A 19,555-nucleotide genomic window follows, 5' to 3' on the forward strand; every position below is an offset into this window, starting at 1 on the left:
AGCAACTTCTCTGTTTTACTGACGACCTTGGGAGCCAAGTGCTGTTATTGCCCACATTTGGCAGATGGGAAGACTGTGGAGACACGCACAGCTCGTGAGTGGGGACAGAGCCATGCTCAGATGGGTCTGTGTGTGACCTCAGACCCTAACCACTGTGCTCTGCTGCCCCGAAGTGAGGCCAGCATTCTCTGGGTCCCAGTGACACCACAGTGCACTGGCCTGAAGGTCACATACACAAGCTGAACCGCTCGCGTTCAAAACATAGTTGTGATGGAAAACAGTCCCCGCCTTCTGGGCAGCTTCCTAAAGCTGTTTGCTCCAAGAAATATGTTTATGACTTTGGAAAAGTACAGGAAACCGTGCTTTGTAGTCTGGAAGACCAGCCCAAAAAAAAAAAGATGGAAAAGCTCTTTGAGCAGATGAAGCCAGCTGGGGCCCTCTGTAGATGTGTGACCGTTTGCCGTGCGTGGTAGAGAGGAAAAGCCAGGGCTGGGGGTGCTTACATTGGGGGTGTGGACTTGGGCTGTCTGTTCCCCCACAGCAGACATGGCAACTTCAAAACCTTTCCTCCCTCCATTTTCCAATGTGCCCAGATGACGTGTGCCTCTCTGCCCACAGATAAGCCAGACCCCCCGGCTGGCACGCCCTGTGCCTCTGACATCCGCAGCGCCTCGCTGACCCTGTCCTGGTACGGCTCCTCGTACGACGGGGGCAGTGCCGTCCAGTCCTACAGCGTGGAGATCTGGGACTCCGTGGACACGACGTGGAAGGAGCTGGCCACGTGCCGCAGCACCTCTTTCAACGTCCAGGACCTGCTGCCTGACCGCGAGTACAAATTCCGAGTGCGGGCCATCAACGTGTATGGGACCAGTGAGCCCAGCCAGGAGTCGGACCTCACTGCGGTGGGAGAGAAGCCTGAGGGTAGGCTGCCTTCCTGGCACCGCCGACTTGTAGTGTGCGCGGTGTCTGTTTGTCCGAGAGGGAGACTGGGAAACTGAGAGCACACCAACAGTGACAAGGGCTTGGGGGGCAAGGGCTTGGGGGGTTAATTTCCAAAGTGGTGATACCCAGGGAGACTTTAAAAGAAGTCTGGAGGGTCTTTCTAAAATCTTTGAGCCTTCTGTGTGGGTACACTGCCACCGGGTGGTGATGATGTTTCTGATCCTGGAAGACAGGCGCTCAGGTAGACCTCGGGTTCCCTTCTCCCCCTTTCCCCCTCCCCCCACCTCCTCTTGTTTTCGTATTTGAGTGCCAAGTACCTGAGACACAGCAGTAACAGAGAAGGCAAAGAGCTGAAAGTCCACATCAGGAGAGAGATGTGTGCGCCACTGACGGTAACAGGAGGGAAGCCACATCCCTTCCAATGATACAAAGGAAGAGTGGAGGGAGGCCCAGCAGAAAGCAGGGACCACTTAACCCTAGAGAGTCGGGTGGACGTCCTAGGAGAGGTGGTGCTTACATTGAGCTTTGGAAAAAAGGAGTAGGATTTCAGGGGGCAGAGAAAATGAGAAAGGGCCTTCTCGCACACAGGACACGGCCAGAGCAAAGGCACAAAGCTGTGGGAACACAGGGCCGGCGGAGAATGTTGTGTGTGGACAGCCGTGGGCTGGCAAACACCATGAAGTTCGTCAAAGACCTCTCACTCACTGCCATCGAGTGGGTGCTGACTCGTAGGACCCTACAGGACGGAGTTGAACTGCCCTGTGGGTTTCTGACACCGTCCATCCCTCTAGGAGTAGACGGCCTCTCGTCGTCTTCCCACGGAGTGGCTGCCGGGGCCGGGTCAGGAGCCTGCGGCTAGCAGCTCAGCATGTAGTTGATGCCCACAGCGTTCCTCACAGATGGGTCGGCTAAGGCATGAATAGAATTGAACTTGTTTTTAGCAAGAGAGGGGGGATTGTGGAGATTGCTCTGAACACAGTAGTCATGTGCCCTCAGCCTTGACATCCCCTGGGAGGTTGTTGGAAAGGACCCAGCTCTGGGCCCCCAGCCCGCTCTGAGGCTTCATGCTGGCGTGCCCCGCTCCCAAGTGGTGTCTGTGCCACCTGCTGTCTCACCCGGCCTTCCTTTCGCTGCAGCATTTGCTAGCACTTCGTCATCTTGCAAGGTCTCCAGTGTTACCGCTTTCTCCGGCTCCCCAGTGTGGGGGGGTCCTTAGCACCGAGACCCCAGGTCCAGAGGATAGGCACCACTCCTGTATCTTTCTTGGTGGTAATGAGGTTCCCCCTTCTCTGATGTCGGCGCTCTGGCAGATCAGTTATTGGTGTGGTTCCATGCCATCTGGTCAGCTCCAACCCACAACAACCCCCTGCACCACAGAAGGGCACACTGCCCGGTCCTTCGCCTCCCTGTGCTCAAACCCATCGTTGCAGCCATGGAGTCAATCTATCTCCTGGAGAGCCTTCCCTCCACTTGACCAAGCACGCTGTCCTTCTGGGATTGGTCTTTCTGACAATATGTCCAAAGTTAGCAAGATGACGTCTCGCCATCCTTGCCTCTAAGGAGCACTCTGGCTATACTTCTTCCAAGACACACTGGTGGGATGGCAAAGCCCGTCAACCCCCTTGTTGATTTCTTCACAGGCTGGCCAGTCCCCTCCGTGGGCGACAGACAGGTACCTTGTCTGCAGAGTCCCAGCCTGTCCCTTTCCGGGAGTCACAGAGGCTTTGGCAAGAAAGGTCATGCGCCCTTTACTGCCCCACGAGCACCTGGGCTGACAGGAAGGCACCTGTGAGCCCTGGAGTGCGGGCTGCGAGGGGAGACCGCCAGGAGGAGGCTGCGGTGCAGTGCAGAAACAGGGCACTGGCTTGGGAAGGTTCTCTGTGAGCGTGCTCTAAGGAGGAGGAGAAGGGGGGAGGGATCTGGAGAGGTCTCTGCATCCGGCCCTTAGGCTGTTCGTGACCTTTCACAGCTGTGTCTCCAGCGTTCCCGCAGAGTGGAAAAATGGTTGCCAGGGTTAAGGGATAAGAAGGCCGAGAAGAAAAGGGGTGCTGTGAACTTAAGGTAGGAGAAGAGGGGGAGATGAAGGCACTAGAGAAAAGAGCTAGTCCAGAGACAAGTACCGTGGTGGCTGGAGGAGCAAGCAGGCCCAAAGCCATGGGTGCGCCCCAACTCCCAGCCAACCTGTCGGCCAGAGTAGCGCTGCTCTGTGGGTTTCCAGGCTCTCAGTCTCCACAGGAGCAGAAAGCCACCCCTGTTTCCAGAGCAGCCGCTGGTGGGTTTGAATGGTTGCCCCTGTGGTTAGCGGCCCAACGCTAGCGTACCCTCCTCACCAGCGACTCCTGTGAAGGAAGAAGCTGGTCCTGCGAGCCCCCTGAAACCGAGGCACCTGCGCACGGAACTGTGCTGAGAATCTGACAGCCCTCTAAGTTGCCGATGTAGGGATGGACATTTAGGGGACGTTCGACTGAACCGAGGGCTCTGGGAAGGTAGGAGGCATACCAGTGCAAACAAACTAAATTGGCACGTTGGCCTGAGTGGAACCGTAAACACCCATGGTGAGCGGCCGCCCCCCGGAGTGCTAGGGCCCCCCCACCCAAGGTGTGGCCCCCACCCAGCTCCCAGGACAGGCCCAGGGCTGCCCAAACATGTCAGCTGCGGGGAAACAGTGACAAAGTTCAATGCCCTTGGAAATTCCCCACCCCCACCTCCACCCAGCACCTCTCTGAAGCGGGCAGACAGCCCCCGGGCAGGTTAGCAAAGCTGAAATGCTGGGTCTTGACCCTGTATGGGGTCGAGTGTCTGAACTTGGGGGTCACGAAAAATGTGCAGCAGTGAAAGGTTTCTGGTCGTGCAGCCCCTGTTGCCAATTTCTTGTGGGGATAGGGGGGTCTCAAGTAGACAACGTTGAAGAAGTCTGAGGAGGGGCAGCTGCTTTGCTTGTAGGATATTCCTTTGTTCAGGAGGAGGACTCCCCACCGTTTGGAAAACTGACAGGGAAAGGGCTAGGTCACATTGCAATGGTGGGAGGAAGGGCGCCCCCACCTCTGGCCAGGTACACCAGAGAGATCCTGGAACCCTTGGTGGGTGCAGGAGGTCCAGCCTCAGACCAGGAGCTCTCCCGGGAGGCCCCAGCAACTCAGGGAGAGCCTAATGGGAGGAGGAGTCAGGGCCCACTTCCCTGCAGCCAGCTGGCCTTCCGTGGTCCTGCACTTGCTTTCCCTCCCGGGCCCCCTCCCCTGCTAGGAGCAGACAGGGAAAAACCAGAAGAGGGGGCCAGGCCACCCAGGGCTTTCAGTGGGTAACAGTGGGCCAGCATTAGGCCTGGGGGGCAAAGGGCAGTGCTTGTCTAAGCCAGAGTCCAAGCTGAAAGTCTCGGCCCACAGCACCATGTGATCATCCATATGCGCCCGGGCGGGCCATCACTGGGTCCTCCAAAGGCAGGGTGTGGACCAGGAGAGGTGGGAGATGGGAGAGGGAGGACGGAGAAGAAGCCTCAGGTAGGAGTATAGCCAATAGGGTCTAAGGGTCCCTAAAAGGGCAGTGTCAATGGACCCTTACTCCACCTTTTACCCCCACCACCCCTCCCAGTTATTTTTGCCTCAGCAACTTCCTTTTCCTGGGCACCCAGACGGCTCTCTTATCCCCACACGCCTGAGTCCCCTCCGCCCTGCCTTTACCCGCCCAGTGAATCTCCAGCCCCTTCGGGGTTCCAAGGGCTGCAGTGGGCGCTGAGGTCGCATAGAGTGGCCGGCAAGGCACAGGCTTCCCTCTAAGCCTGGCTGCCCATCACTTAGCTCCCTTCAAACAAGAGGAGGCCATGCTCTCCTCCCTCTACCCAGCTGGGCCCTGGGCAGGGGCCTCGGGCCCATGCCCACCCTTAGCCTGCTCAGACTTTCAATCCCCTCCATTCTAGCTCCTGACCCTAATTTCTTATCTGTAGAACCTTATCACCAAGGCTGTGGTGGTGGAGACTAAGTCCACCTCCCTGGCCTCTCCAAGGCCGTCTCTGGTGCCGGGGTGCCCTCTGGTGTCCACTTGGAGTGCAGCAGCCCTCACTGTGGAGAGGGACAGTGCCCAGGACCAGAGTCCTGAGGTCAAGCATTATCTCATCTGCTCCACGAAGAGCTCAGAACACTCCCCGAGCAGCTCTTCTTCCACCTGGCTCTCGGGCCTTTACAGCTCTTTGGGATTCGATTTTTGAAACCATTGAGTTGAGCCTCCTGTAGTACTTTGGACAATGCTCAGGGCAAAGCTGGGGACTGGTTCTAATGCTGGTTCCAGAGCCGGCTAATTGAAGTGTGGCCTTTCCTCCCGTTCCCTCTTGCCAGCGTCACCCTCTTCAAATAGAATGACAGGCAGGGGACCAAGAAGAGCCAACGGAGAAATGTCTCAGCACAAAGTCGTGCTCAGTGTCTAGGGAGTGTGTCAGTCGCAGTCAGCTGGAAAGGCATTTGAATAAGCTAAGGGTGAGCTGGTTCTCAGAACCAAGGAGGCAGGATGAGGCTGTGTGTCATGTGGAAGGGAAGGAGGTGGCCGGTCCACATCTCGCCACCCGCTAGGTTGAGTGAGTGCAACATCAGTGCGTGGGGCGAGAAAGCCAGTTTGCAGGAGTCAATGGGGTTGGTGATGGGCCTGCTCTAGCACGGGGTGCCCTCTCTCAGGCTGGCTGGAAAGTGCCCCTGGGCTCTCCACACTGCTGCTCCTTCCCTGGCAAAGCATGGTGGCCCCTGCTGGAGACGCCCCAAAGAAGCCTGTCTTCTCTATTCTCTCTCACCTGCTTCTCAGACATTTCCATTCTCATGCTCAGCAGGGGACAAAATAGCCAGGGATGACTCCACAGGTCACCTGCTTTCAGATCAGGACAGCGGGCCTCCCTGGGAGTCCTGAGACTGATGGCCAACAGCCCCCAGGGCCTAGATGGTGTTTGTTGAGTTGCTTGCTTCTCTCAGCACCCCGCTTGAACAGTTGTGCTGGAATTAATCTAAACATCTGCCAGCCCTTCTTGTTCCCCACATGCTGCCCCTTGACAGGCGAGTCCCACCTGCTGACAGCCGTCTGTGTAAGGGAAATCTCAATGGTCCCACACGCAATGGCATCCCTGGGCTGGTGAAAAGTCTGTCCCATGTCTCCCCCTCGTCAGCTGGCTAGGTTCATTTTTTATCGTGTTTGCTTTACGGGGTCCTGGTGGCTTCATAGCGACGCACTGTGTCTGCTAACTGAAAGGCTGGTGGTTCCAGCCCACCAGTGTGGCTCTGTGGGAGTGAGAGGTGGCAGTCTGCTTCCACAGAGCCCACCCCGTGACAAGCCCACGGGGGACGGAGTCCTGCTCTGCCCTGTGGGCTCCCTGTGCATTGGAATCCACTCCAGGACAATGGATCGGGATCACATTTGTTTTAGACTTCTTTCCCAAAGAGAGATGCCTAACTTCTTTCGATTGGCTCCCTTAACCTGGCAGTGGTCCTCCCCCGGCAGCAGCCAGGGCTCCCCAGTGGCCAGTGCCCACCGTCCCCAAGGGCAGCATCCTGTTGATCAGAGCGGTGGGTTGAGAGACTGTCTGCATGTCTCCAGTCTCTCTCTTGGGGTTTTGTTTTTGGTTTTTCTTTCTTTCTTCTTCCTTTTTTTTTTAATACGGGAACATTTATTGCACAACTAAATGTTGAAATCCTTGAGATGCACTGGACGCTGCAAGAGCTGTCCTGGGGTTCCTTCACAGAATCCATGCCCGAATCTGCAGGAGACAATTATTAGGTGTCTCATTCAACCAGTGGTATTTCCTCTGTTATCCTGGGCACCCCAGACACCCTTTCTCTTGAGTGTGGCAGGGGCCACGTTTGCCACAGACCAGCTTCCGTAGATGGCAGGCCTTGGAGCCGCGGCGGCGGCACAGGTGTGCATCTGACGGCCACGCTGTCCGAAGGATGCCATTCCCTTCGTCATCTCACTTCTGTGGCCGAGACCCACGAGGCCGCAAGAGAAGGCACTTCCACTCTTTCCCTCTGAGATTCTGCGAATCTAAGAAGCTTCCGCCAAGGGGACTCTCTGGAGTTTTACACAGACACCTTAGGGCTTATCGCACCCAAGGAAGGCTGGTGACATGTTCCCGGCACCCGTCCCGGCCTTCTGTGCGCGCTTCGTCCCCACTACTGTCACAGGAGAGGCTTGCTTTCCAGCCTGCTTCTCCTGGGCACTTCAGCAACTCTGTCTTTCCCCAAGTCTTGCCCGCACGTTCCCAAGGCCCTGCGGCTCCCTCTGCGTTTGCTGTCGCGGCTCTGCCCTGTCTGCTCGCGAAGCCTTGCTGCCTTCCGAAGGACACAGCCCAGGTCTGGCCTGAGGAGCGCAGGGCGCCCTGCAGAAGCCCGCAGGGAGAGCTACCCGGGCTCCAGGACAGCTCCTTCCTGTTACAGATGAGGAAACTGAGGCCCCAGGAGGGGCGGGCTTGTCCCCAGGGCTGTGCCGTCCAGGGCCCGATGACATTGTGGGTGGAAAGGAAAGCCTGGGTAATGAAGTGGATGTGTTCCCCGGGACATCCCATTGGCAACTGCCCCCCCCTCAGCCCACCCTGGGCATTCCCGAGACCCCCAGGAGGAGAGCGCCTGCAGCCAGGCCCCTCCTTCGGCCCCACCTCAGAAGTATGGGTTGGCTTGGCTTTGCAGCACGGCTTCGCCCGCCTCCTCGTTCGCGCCATCGTTTCCTGTCAGCACCCACTCATGGACTCCTCCTCCGCAGAATCCTTGTCTCAGACGCCAGCAGTTGTGGAGTCTGCGATTTATACTGTGGTGCCACACACTGGCTATTGAGCGCCTTGTAATTGATCTCTCAAGTACATCCGGTTCTACCTCTCCGATTAGATGATAAGCCCCACGCAGGAAGGGCGGGCCATGCCTTCTGTATCCTTGGTGTGCCCACACTGCCTGGAGTGCCATAGACAACATGTAACAGACACAGAAAGCAATCAAGCTGCTGTGAGTGGCTGGCACCCAGGCAAAGGCGGGACAGGCCTGCTACGGTGGTAGCAGGAATTCCAGGAGGCAGAGGCTTGGGCAGAGGCATGAAGAGGGGTCCTGGTGGGGACCTCGAGGTTGGGGAGGAAGGCCTAGGACAGAGGAGTGGTGACGGGGGGAGGTGGGGAGCCCAGTGCCTGCCAGCCCGCACCTTGCCCTGGGTGAGTGAGGCCTGACTGGACACCCAGGGGCTCAGCAGTCTTGTGCCTGGAAGGCAGGGGAGAGCGGGCCTGGTGCCCAGAATGGCCACTCTCCCAGCCACCTTCAGCGCTGCTCACCTGTTCCCCCTCACCCCCGTGCCCCTCTCTGTCTCCCACCAGAGCCAAAGGACGAAGTGGAGGTGTCCGATGATGGTGAGTGAGGGCTGGTTCTCCGGATGGGCTCATGGGGTGGAGGGGGCTGAGCCAGGGTGTCAGGGGCCTCTCGCTCACCCCAGTCCCCACCCCGCAGAGGAGAAGGAGCCTGTGGTGGATTACCGGACAGTGGCGGTCAACACCGAGCAGAAATTGGCTGACTTCTACGACATTGAGGAGAGACTAGGATCGTAAGTGCACTGGGCAGCTGCTTCCAGAAGGGTGGGGCCACTCCCCCGAGTGAAGTTGGTATCGTGCCCCCACCCCTGTGGCATCAGAAAGGGTGGGCCCCAGGAGCCCCGCTCAGCCCCAGGCTGCCCCTCCCTGACCTGTGCCTCGGTTCTCCACGTGGACTGAAATGAGAGGTCTGTCTGGATCTACATCCGATGGTCTTTACCCCACCCCCACCCCGGGATGCAGGAGACGGCCGGACCTGGCGAGGGCATGTGGCTGTATTCAATGCTTTACCCATTTGGCCTGGTCATCATGGTTCCCTGAATGAGCTTGGTCTCTCCGGTGCCCTTGGGCTCCTCCCTGGGGTGTGGGGGATGCCAATAGACCCTGGCCCCCGTGCCTGTCCCCTCATTCGACCCACACACCCCCAGTCTCTCTCCCTGTAGGAGTGCGGAGGTGGAAGAGACGGGCTTTAGTTCCCAGTGACTTTGTGATTTAGCAGGAGCTCTGGTGGCTTAGTGGTTACACATTGGGCTGCTAACTACAAGGTCAGCAGTTCAAAGCCACCAGCTTCCCTGCAGGAGAAAGATGAGGCTTTCTACTCCTGTAAAAGAGAAACCCACAGGGGTAGTTCTACCCTGTCCTACAGGGTCACTGTGCGTCAGAAGTGGTTCGGTGGCAGTGGGTTTTGTGGGCCCCGTGGTTTACGTCACATGTACTTTATCTGCTGCTGTAGAGAGCACATGAACAAATGGGCGTGGCTGTGTCCCAGTAACACTGTATTTATTAAGAGGGGCAGATCAGATTGTCCACGAGCCATGGCACACCAACCCCTCCATAGTGGGAAGCTTGGATCACCGGGCTCTTCTCTCCTTCCCCTGTGTCTACAGGGGGAAATTTGGGCAAGTGTTCCGGCTTGTGGAAAAGAAGACCAAAAAAACCTGGGCAGGGAAATTCTTCAAGGCGTACTCCGCCAAAGAGAAGGACAACATCCGACAGGAGATCAGCATCATGAACTGCCTGCACCACCCCAAGCTGGTCCAGTGCGTGGATGCCTTCGAAGAGAAGGCCAACATCGTCATGGTCCTGGAGATGTGAGTGGCCCTGCCCCCCGCCCTGTGCCATGCCAGAGCAATTGGAGCGGAAGGCCCGCAGAGCCCCCACAGCACGGCCAGAACTCCCCAGGCAGTCCCTGGATCTCGGGTTCCAGGAAGGGGCACTCTGGTGGCTTTGGGGAGCCCTGATGGCACAGTGGGTTACGCATTGGGCTGCTAACCGCAAGGTCAGCGGTTCAAACCCGCCAGCCGCTCCACAGGAGAAAGAGGAGGCTTTCTACTCCTGTAAAGAATGTCAGTCTCAGAAACTCACCAGGGCAGTTCGACCCGGTCCTACAGGGTCTCCACTATGAGTCAGAACAGACTCAAGAACTGGTAGCTTCACAGTGGATGGGGAGACGCAGCACAGCTTCCCCGTGGCTCTGCAGCAGGAGAGGGGTGCAGGGCAGGGAGCCCGGAGAGCCTGGTGCCCAGCCTCTGCCAGTCCCCCCCCCACACACATCCTGGTTTGAACCCTCCGCAAGAGCAGTGCCTCTCTGTCCACTGCACAGGCCAGAAGACCTCCAGCTGGGCTTTCCCAGAGTCCACTGCTTCTTCTCCCTTCCAGCCCCCACCAAGGGGACGCTGGCACACTCCCACACGCACACACAACCTGGTATCTGTATACCAAGCAGACTCCCCAGTGGGGCAATTATACACATATATATTAGATTTTTCTTTCCTTTTTCATCTTAAAAAAAAAGTCGATCTGATCATATTGAGACTAATCAGAAAGTGCGCACTGAAGAGTCTTCTCCCCACCGCAGCCCCCTGTCCTGACCTCCCTCCAGAGAGCCGACATTAAGGTCTCATCTGCATGCTTGCTGTGAGCATGGAGGGAGCTGGGTGCCGTCCCCGTCGCTTGCTCTTCAGCAGGGTGCTGGGCACCAGGCCCACGGCAGGCGTTGCTCAGTCTGTTTCCGCGGAAGGATACGTCACAGCCACAGTCGGCTTGTGCTCGGAGCCCGCTCCCTGGCTGTGTGCACCCAGGGAGTTTGCAGGGATGATGTGAAATTGCCTTCTTTCTGCATCCCGGAGCCGGGAAGACTGCCCGAGCGGGAGTGGGGCCTTCCCTCTCCCCTGGCTGCCTGAGCAGATCTCTCACCTCAAAACCCAGCGCAGCCTCTCACTTGGTGTGGGACCCGGACCCGTCATTGGTTTTGTTGTGCACACGGAGAGAGAGCACTAGGAGGAGCCACAAGAGCGCGAGGTAGTGATATCGCGTGGTCTGGTGGGTTCTGGGTTGGGCTGCTAGCCGTGAGGTCAGCAGTTCGAAACCACCAGCCACTCCAAGGGAGAAAGAGGAGGCTTTCTACTCCGTAGAGAGTGACAGTCTCAGCCACTGGTATACTTCTACCCAGTTCTGTAGGGTCGCTGTGAGTCGGAATTGACCCGAGGACTGTGAGTCTGAAATTCTGTCTTTTTGTCACATGAAATTGCCTTGTGAGCATTTTTCTGGCCAGGAATGTTTTACCATCGAAGTGGTGTGGAACAAGTCTTAGCTGGTGTACAGAAAGCCTGGCTCTAGCTGCCGCAGCGTGGAGTGTGATTTCGCCTTCTTTACACCCTAAGAAGAGAAGAGACAGGTGTTGGGGGTTAGAATAATCAACCCCCAGACTCGTTTCTCGTTCTTGTGCAGTTCTGGGGAACCATGAGACTCTCAGCACATCCTTGTTCCTCAGCCTGTGTCCTCAGCCCTGCATCCACACGTGCCTCTGTATTTCCAGGAGCCCCTCAGCCCAGCCCACCACCTCCCCAGTTGTGCCCCGCCCCTATGCTGGGGGGGAGGGGGGGCACGGCGTGCCACATTTGTTCCAGAAAGGCGTGCGGAGTCCAGGCAGTGCGGGCTTGTGAGGACAAGTGAAGAGATGCCTTATCTTTAGAAAAAGCCCAACCTTGAGCAAGTGTGAGGGAGCGGCAGGGTGGGGCCAGGGTGGCCGGGCCTGGGTACAGCCAGGCAGCCGCAGCGGTGGGCAGAATACCATACTTAGCTTGGAACTGGGACTTGGCAGACAGGATGGAAAATGTAGGAAGCCAGCTCCAACTGGCCTGGCATTCATCCGCCCACCCCCCCTTCCCCCCAGGCCTCCCCCTGCCAGGGACGCCAGAGGAGCGGGTTACAAATGGGGTGAGAAGTTTGACCTGAAGGGAGTTCAACTAACAAGGGGGGCCAGGCTCAGGCTCTGTGCATCCCTCCCTTCCCACAGACACGGGAGGGACAAGATGGATGGTCAACAGGACCGTTTGCCCTGGTCTTTGTGGGATGGAGAAATGGAGATGAAGGGAAGGATGGGGGCTGGTGATAGTGAACAACAGAAACGATGTGTCTCAGGGTCCCTGCCCTCGGCTTAGCTGCCTCAGAGAGGGTGAGAAAGGAAAGTGAACGCGTCTTCCGCCTTTCCTGCCTCTGGTTGCTAGACCCACCCCATTAATACTGCAGTGTTCTGCTGGGATGGGGCTTCTCTTAGACCCCTGACGCAGAGCCGGAGCTTGGCCTTGGGACCGTCCATGTGGTGCTGAGACCTGAGCACCAATGAGGAGCTGTGTTCAGGCTGAGGCACCTGGGTTGGTCTGCTGCCCAAGCGGCTCCCACTGGGTGCCTGACTTAAGGCAGGATGTAAAGATGGCGAAGCCTGGCCTGGTCCAGCGCTTTTAGGATCAGTCCGATCCCTTGGAATTAGTGGTAATAGGCATTTGCCACTTGAACGACAACGACAAAACTGAGCTCATTGCCATCAAGTCGATGCCGCCTCAATGGATAGAGTAGAACTAACTGCCTGGGTGAGTTTCCAAGACAGTCACTGTTTCAGGAGTAGAAAGTCCGAGCAGCAGCTGGTGGTTTCGAGCTGCCTATCCTACAGGTGGCAGGCCCTTCATAACCCCGACGCCAGCCTGCACTCACCCCTTCACTCGAACACTCCCGTCTCTGTGGGCGGAGGCATCTTTCTGTCGAAGCAGTGCTTCCCGCCCATTGTCCTGAGCATCTTGCAGAGTGAGCTACGGAGCTACTAATCCTCTCCATGTAACTCCTTCCATCCTAGGAAGTAGGCCACAGGAATGGTTTTCAAATGAGAATCCATCACCGTGTTAGATACATTTGAAAAGTCTGGAGCCCCCATTGACAAGGCTCTCTCTGGAAATGCCTCAGCAGCCATCTCCGAGCCTCAGCCCCCAACTCTCCTGCCTCACGTGGTCTTGAGGCCCTATGAAAGAGGGTGACTTGACTTTTCAGAATGACATCAACTCAAAAGCGCACGCTGGGGCCACCCCATCTGCACCAGAGGCTGCCTGGTTTTAGTTAAGGGTCCAGAGGCCCCCTGCATGGCATAGACAGTGCTGTGCCTGGCTGGTAAGGAAAAGCTTGCCAGTCGCACCCACCTGGGGGTACCTCAGAAGAAAGGTCTGGTAATCTGTTTCCCAAAAGTGGCTGGCTGGCTGGCCGACGACCGTGGCATGGTTCTACCATCCTGCTTGGGGTCACCTGGGATCGGAGTCACTGGCTTGACGTTAGTAAAGGTCAAGGGCTGAGGTTGACCCTGGCTCAGACACGTGCTCAAACAGCTTTTAAACCAGCCAACTGGATTCATAGAGGGCAGTGACTCTTTCCCAGGGAGAGAAAGACCATTCCCTGTGGGGAAATAAGGAGCAGTTTCTGTGGGAACGTGAACTTCCAGCGGGCATCCCAGCAGGAGTCCCCGCGGAAGCTAGCTCATATGCCCCAAACATAGCATAAACCAATGACCTGGGGTATAAGCAGGGATGCTTAAGGAAAATGTTGGCTCCTCTCAAGACTGGGAGCCTGTGAATCTGCATTTCAATAAGAGCCCAAGCGTGTCTTCACTTAAATCAATCACTAACATCCTAGAACCCCTGTTACACGGCAGGGGCTCTAAACTTTGCTTGCATTAATCTTTATAGCATCCACCTTTATAGCAACCCATTGCTGTTTTTATCCGCACTTTACAGATGAGGAAATCAATGTGAAGAGTCAGCGGGGACCTAGGATAGAGCTTATAGAGTCTTGGACTTTGAACCTTGGTAGCCAACAAGAGACATGCAGGGCTTCAGAGGGGACAAGAGCGCCACCTGCTGGGCAGCCAGGGACATCTTGTGTTGGTTCAAAAGTCCGTCCCAGCATTCCCAGCTGTCCTTGGCATGGGAGGCCTTTCTGACTCAGGTGTGCATGAGGCAGTGATGACGGCAGAGAGAGGCTACAGTGTGCCCAGCCCCCTGATGCTCCCTGTCCCTCTCCCCCTCCCTCCCTCCTCTCCTCTCTCTCTCCTCCCTTCCCTCCCTCAGGGACCCACTTGTCCCACCTGACCGTAGGTTGTTAAAGGATACTTAACCTGTGAGGAGCCCTGTGTGCCAGGCATGATGCTTTGCACACGTTCCTTTGGGCTGCCAGCTGCAAGGTCAGCAGTTCGAAACCACCAGTCGCTCACGGAAGAAAAACGAGATGAAGTGTTACAGTCTCAGAACACACACACACGCGCGCGCGCGCGCGCGCGCACACACACACGGCAGTGCCACACTGTCCTCTAGGGTGGCAGCGAGTTGGTAAGAGGCAGAAGCAGATTCAAACTCAGCACTCTCCTCTTTACCAGGTGACCCTTCAAAAGCCAGAGAAGGGCCTGGTCGGATGCTAGGGGCAGAACGGAGGCCACTCAGCCTTGATCGTCCAGGGGGAGTGTGGGGTGTCTACAGGCTGCTGCAGAAAAATGAGCCTACAGCTGTCTGGGTATTCCAAACGTTAAATGCTCTGAGCAGGGAGCAGTGAAGGTGGGTGGAGGGCTGGAGCCTGAGCGGAGAGGACCCACACACTAAAGGTTGGCTGTCGGCCGGCAGGCTGAAGCCCCTGGACTAGCCCATGGCAGAGCAGGGCTGACTGGACCTGACCAGTCAGTTCAGGTAGGAAGGATTGGCCACACACTTGGGACATACGAGCTAGCTTCCTGGATGACAACTCCAGGGGTGTCGACTGGAAAGGGGTGGAGTGGAGATGAGCTGAAAGGAGTAACTGCTATAGATGGGGGTTTCCCAAAGTGGGTGATACTTCCCAACACCACCTCCAGGGGGTGCTGGCACAATCCAGTGGGGCTGCAAAAGTGCAGATTACCAGCACCTTACCCTGGATTGGCTACATGCAAAAGGTTTTCATTGCCGGGGAGGCGCTGAGTAATTGTTTTTCTGAAAAGTGGGCAGTAGGCCAGGTACGTTTGGGAGCCTCTGTCATTACGCCTACCCTGACGGCAAACAGATCTGTCACTACCGTACTGTCGGGTTGCCTGCAAGGGCTAAGCATGGTTCGGCCCGTGCCCACCTCACTGTCCGTGTGCTGAAGTCCCCTATGTGTTCCAGTGCCCTCCAACCCAGCAGGCTCTCTTCCGGCGACACTGTGCTGGGCAGTGTCCTGCTGTGACCCATTGAGTGCCTCCCTGCCCTAGCATACGGTGAAGGTGGCCAGGCCTTTCTTCCTGTTCTCTCTGAGTCTGGACGCACTGAAACCTGTCCCCGTGAGTAACCCTGCTAGTATTTGAAGCACTGGGCAGATAGCTTCCAGCATCACAGCAACATACATGTCGTGGCACCACAGCAAACCAACATGGGTGGATCATGGAATAGGATGGGTTGTAGATCACTCGTGTTTAGAAAGTGTGCTGAGGCCGCCTAACAGTTCTCTCCCTGGGTATGCAAATCGGATGCTTACGAGTACTGTGAGCGTGTTCGGCTTCAGACGGCTGAAGCTAAAGCACAAGTGGAAGGACAAGAATATTCCCACATGTGCCTGTGACATCGAGGGGAAAGAGCTTCCCTGGATCTCCTACTGGGACATCCTCTGAAACGACCCTGGCATAGGTGTTTCCCTGCTGCCTGGCCAGCTCACAGGGCATTGGCAGGGCCTGGCCTTCCTCCCATGAAGAAAGCTGGGAACCAACCATAGGGGGCCCTGCCGTGGACTCTCGAAGCTGCAGTGCGTCTGCCAATCGCGTTCCCTGGGCTTCCAGCCCAGCCCCCAGGACTCTGGTCTGACTGCTTCCCATGCTCCTCTCTTGTGGCCCGCAGGGTGTCGGGGGGCGAGCTGTTTGAGCGCATCATTGACGAGGACTTCGAGCTGACGGAGCGAGAGTGCATCAAGTACATGAAGCAGATCTCGGAGGGGGTGCAGTACATCCACCGGCAGGGCATCGTCCACCTGGACCTCAAGCCCGAGAACATCATGTGTGTCAACAAGACGGGCACCAGCATCAAGCTCATCGACTTCGGCCTGGCCAGGAGGCTGGGTAAGGCTGCACTCTGAGGCCTGCTGTCGGCGTCCCGCATGCACCGTAGTAGAGGGGAGGTGTCGTGTTGGGGTCAGGGGGACCGCTCAGGGTCGAACCCTGCCTCCACCACTTAGTAGCTGTGCCTTATCACCCTGGGCTTCAGCACCTTCTCTGCCAGCGGGAGCAACTTGTGACACTGCAGAGTTGCTTCAAGGGCTCACTGCATTGCATGAGGCCCAGGCGGTCAGTGGGCAATGAATGAAAACACCACACCACAAAATCACAAAATCAACCTCACTGCCATCGAGGCGATGGCGACTCCTGGCGACCCGACCGCCCCTGGGAGTGTATGAGGCTGTCACTGTTTGCAGGAATAGAACACCTGCTGTTGGGTATGTGTCAACCCATCATAGCAAGATGGCCCCTCACCTCTGCACCATACTGTGAGGTTTCCAGAGAAACCCCGCCGGTGTGGTGGTGACCTGTCGGGCTCGCCAGTTCTAAACCACCGGCCACTCCACAGGACAAGGCGAGGCCCTCTCCTCCCACAAAGAATGACAGTCTGGAAGCCAGGCAGCCCTGTGGCGCCACTCTGAGCCGGCAGCAGCGTGGTGGCAGCCAGTCTGGAGGGGTGGGGGTGGGGGGTGTCCAGTGCACTGTCACTTTGCCTGCTATGAAGCCTCCACCCGACCTGCTTCAGCTTCTCCGTGATGCCCCTGCTGTTCTTACCCAAGGAGCAGGGGGGGGGGGGACTCAGTGCCCTCCCTGAGATCATTCAGTCTGCCCACCCAGCCACACTGCTCTGCAGCTCTCGGAAGCCCCAGGGTCTGAGGAAGCCGCTCCACTCTACACCTCCCACCCACCCACCGTGGTGCCTGCACCCCCAGGGCTGCAGATGGAAGGGTCTGGCTGAGCCAAGACCACCTCAAAAGTCAGGGGAGGCCGGTCCCTGGAGAAGGACACTGGGGGCAGTTCAGGAGAGGGTCCACAGAGAGATGGAGGTGGGCGGGCCCCGGGAGCTGCACACACAAGTGGCTGGGATGGTGGGCACAAACATGCCGCCGGGGTGAAAATGATGTAGGGCCAGGCGGTGCTGAGTTCTGCTGCACCCACGCCCACTATGCACCAGTCTACGGCACCCAACAAATCGGCGAGCTGGCATGGGTCATGAAGAGGAGGCCGCCATGCAGGTCTGGGAGGCTGAGACTCGCTTCTGGCCAGCTCAGGCGCGTGAGCAGGGTGCCCACACGGGAACACAGGCCCTCTACCCCCCCGCCCCCCACAAGCTGCTTTCTCCTGCAGAAAGTGTGGGCTGGGGCAGGGACTGGCGTGTGTGTCAGTGTACCCACCACCAAGCTAAACGGACAGGCAGGCCACAGCCTCGGGAGGTGACGGTGCCTCTGGGAGCACTGGCAGCCCCGAACTGCAATGCGCAGATTCCAGTGCAGGGAGGGTGGTGTCCCAGGGTGCAGACACCTGGCCATGGTGTGAATTGAAGTGTAATCGAGCAGTGCGTCTGCTTCATGGGGCTTTGTCTTACAACATTTGGGGCATCCGCTGAGACCGGCTCTGGGCACCCATGGTTGGTGAGCCCAGGAGCTGGGACCCACGAATGAGTGGCCCAGCACCCTGATGTCCTAACACCACCCTTGTGCTCTCAAAGGACCTGGCCCAGGAGCCAGGCAGATGGGTGAGAACTCGCTCCCCCTTCTGTAGCCTGGGCATCAGGCCTAAGGGTGTGAAACAGGAGCACGCACCCGAAACAGGGAGCCCGGACAGTAGGCCGCAGTCACTGGTCAGGGATTGTTAGAGATGTGGGTTAGTAGTCAGTCCTGGTGTCTGCCCTGGACAACCGAGGGGAAAGACAGACACAAACGCACCCCAGGGCCAGGGGTTTTGACAAAACCAGTCTTGCCTCCTCCTCCCTGGTGATAAGTACAGATGCTGGGCTCTTGTCCGGCAGTGGGGGCCAGCGGCAGGCCTAGAGGCAGGGCTTGCCGGGGCTGCTCCCTGGGGCTGGTTCCAGGTGTTCGGCTATTAACATTCTCCATCCTGGTTGCAGAGAACGCAGGGTCTCTGAAGGTCCTCTTTGGCACCCCTGAATTCGTGGCTCCGGAAGTGATCAACTACGAGCCCATTGGCTACGCCACCGACATGTGGAGCATCGGAGTCATCTGCTACATTCTGTGAGTCCGGGCTTGAGCTCGGGTGGGGAGGCGGGCCGGGGGAGGAGGGCTCTCATTCCAGGCCAGGGCGGGTGACAGCAGGAACCCTGCTCTAATGTCAGCAGGTGGCAGGCCCTCACCCAGCCCCTGTGCGCTGTCTCTCTGTAGAGAAGTAGTTCCAGGTGCCAAAATGCCCACTGGGCTGCTGGCAAGCCGTGCTGGCCAGCAGAGCCTTCGGGCATGAGAGAGTGCAGTCCTTTGTGGAGCGGGCCTTGTGATCTCCCCGCGGGGACACTGAGAGCAGGGAGGGCCCAGGCTCGCCCCCGCGGGGACTCTGAGAGCAGGGAGGGCCCAGGCTCGCCCCCTCGGGGCAGCACCCCTGTCCTCAGGGGCAGCGTGGGGTCCCACAGGCTGGCCCTGCTGCTCCTCTCGCCGTGAAGAGCATGTGGGCTGTGGCCCAGATGGGGTTTCGGCCGTCATGACAAAGGCAGAAGCAGAAGCCATTAAAAGTGCGCAGTCGGTCGGGGAGTGGTTGTGAAGCTGCCGCAGCAAGGAGCAGTGGAGAGGAAGAAGGAGACCTGTCATCCGGACCCCTCTTCCCTGGCATGGAGGTGCAGGAGTCGGCTGAGTGCCTCCAGAAACTGCAGGCTCTGCTGCAGAGGGGCAGGGGCCTGAGAGCCGCATTGCTAACGGGTTCCAGGTTGCCCCGGGATCACATCGGAGTGACGCCTTCTTGGTGGGGTCTCACTGGCCAGTTGATCCCCAGCAAGCACCTAGCCAAGAGGCCGCCCCTCCATTTGTCTAGCAAGTCACTCTGCCTTGTGCAACAGGGGACGCTGCGCTGGTACACTGGTTCTTTTCTGGATGGCTTGAGCTGGGCTTCCTCATAGAAAGCATAAGGTTGACCTCTAAGAAACCAGTCTCGGTCCCCTGATGTCTTCAGCCTGGCCTGTGAGAAAAGGCTGGTGGTTCTGGGCCGGCTGGGGTTGGGAGCCGGTTTAAAAGGCTTCAGCAGACTCCCTGGTGAGGTTTGTGCCTGAGGCTTTTTGAATGTCTCCTACTGGCCACCTTCAGTTACCAGGGTCACAGGTCCTCTTGTCCCCTGCCTGGGGCCAACCCCAGCCCCACCGCAGGGCAGGGAGGACAGAACTCCAGGCCCACTTGGCAAGAGTGGGTCCAGCAGGGTTGTCTGGGCGCTAAGGCCTGGATGGCGCTCACATGCATCTCTGGACTCTGGCCCCCAGCTCCCTCCTCCCCAGCCGTCCAGGAGGCTGGCCTTTGTGTGTTTGTTCTTCAGCCTGTTCCTCTCCCCACCCCCCACCCACCCCCCACGGACCTTCCCCGCCTGCAGGGCAGCTTTTGTGAACAGGGTTTCGAATGGTCCTCAGAGGAGCTGGTGAGGGGCTTCTGGCAGAGACTGGATTATGGTTGGCACTGAGGTGACTGGGGCTGGCAGAGGAAGCTGCCCATGCCCCACAGAGCTGGCAGGGTGACTGACCGCCCCGGTTTGCCCCAGACTAAGGGGTTTCCCCGGATACGGGACTTCCTGTGTTAAAACGGGGA

General features: G+C 57.9%; 1 protein-coding gene across 2 annotated transcripts in view; it reads left to right on the forward strand.

Moving 5' to 3' along the window:
* The window catches only part of MYLK (myosin light chain kinase), a 232,765-nt gene that overhangs the window by 190,281 nt on the left and 22,929 nt on the right, over positions 1 to 19,555 (forward strand). For both annotated transcript variants that reach the window (XM_075556319.1, XM_075556317.1), the window contains 6 exons: positions 619 to 921; positions 8,264 to 8,296; positions 8,394 to 8,487; positions 9,361 to 9,564; positions 15,628 to 15,845; positions 17,890 to 18,013. In XM_075556319.1, the coding sequence (XP_075412434.1) occupies positions 619 to 921; positions 8,264 to 8,296; positions 8,394 to 8,487; positions 9,361 to 9,564; positions 15,628 to 15,845; positions 17,890 to 18,013 (976 nt within the window). The remainder of the gene's footprint in view (positions 1 to 618; positions 922 to 8,263; positions 8,297 to 8,393; positions 8,488 to 9,360; positions 9,565 to 15,627; positions 15,846 to 17,889; positions 18,014 to 19,555) is intronic.

Source organism: Tenrec ecaudatus, chromosome 8 (genome assembly GCF_050624435.1).
Source record: "Tenrec ecaudatus isolate mTenEca1 chromosome 8, mTenEca1.hap1, whole genome shotgun sequence".
Lineage (NCBI taxonomy): Eukaryota > Metazoa > Chordata > Mammalia > Afrosoricida > Tenrecidae > Tenrec > Tenrec ecaudatus.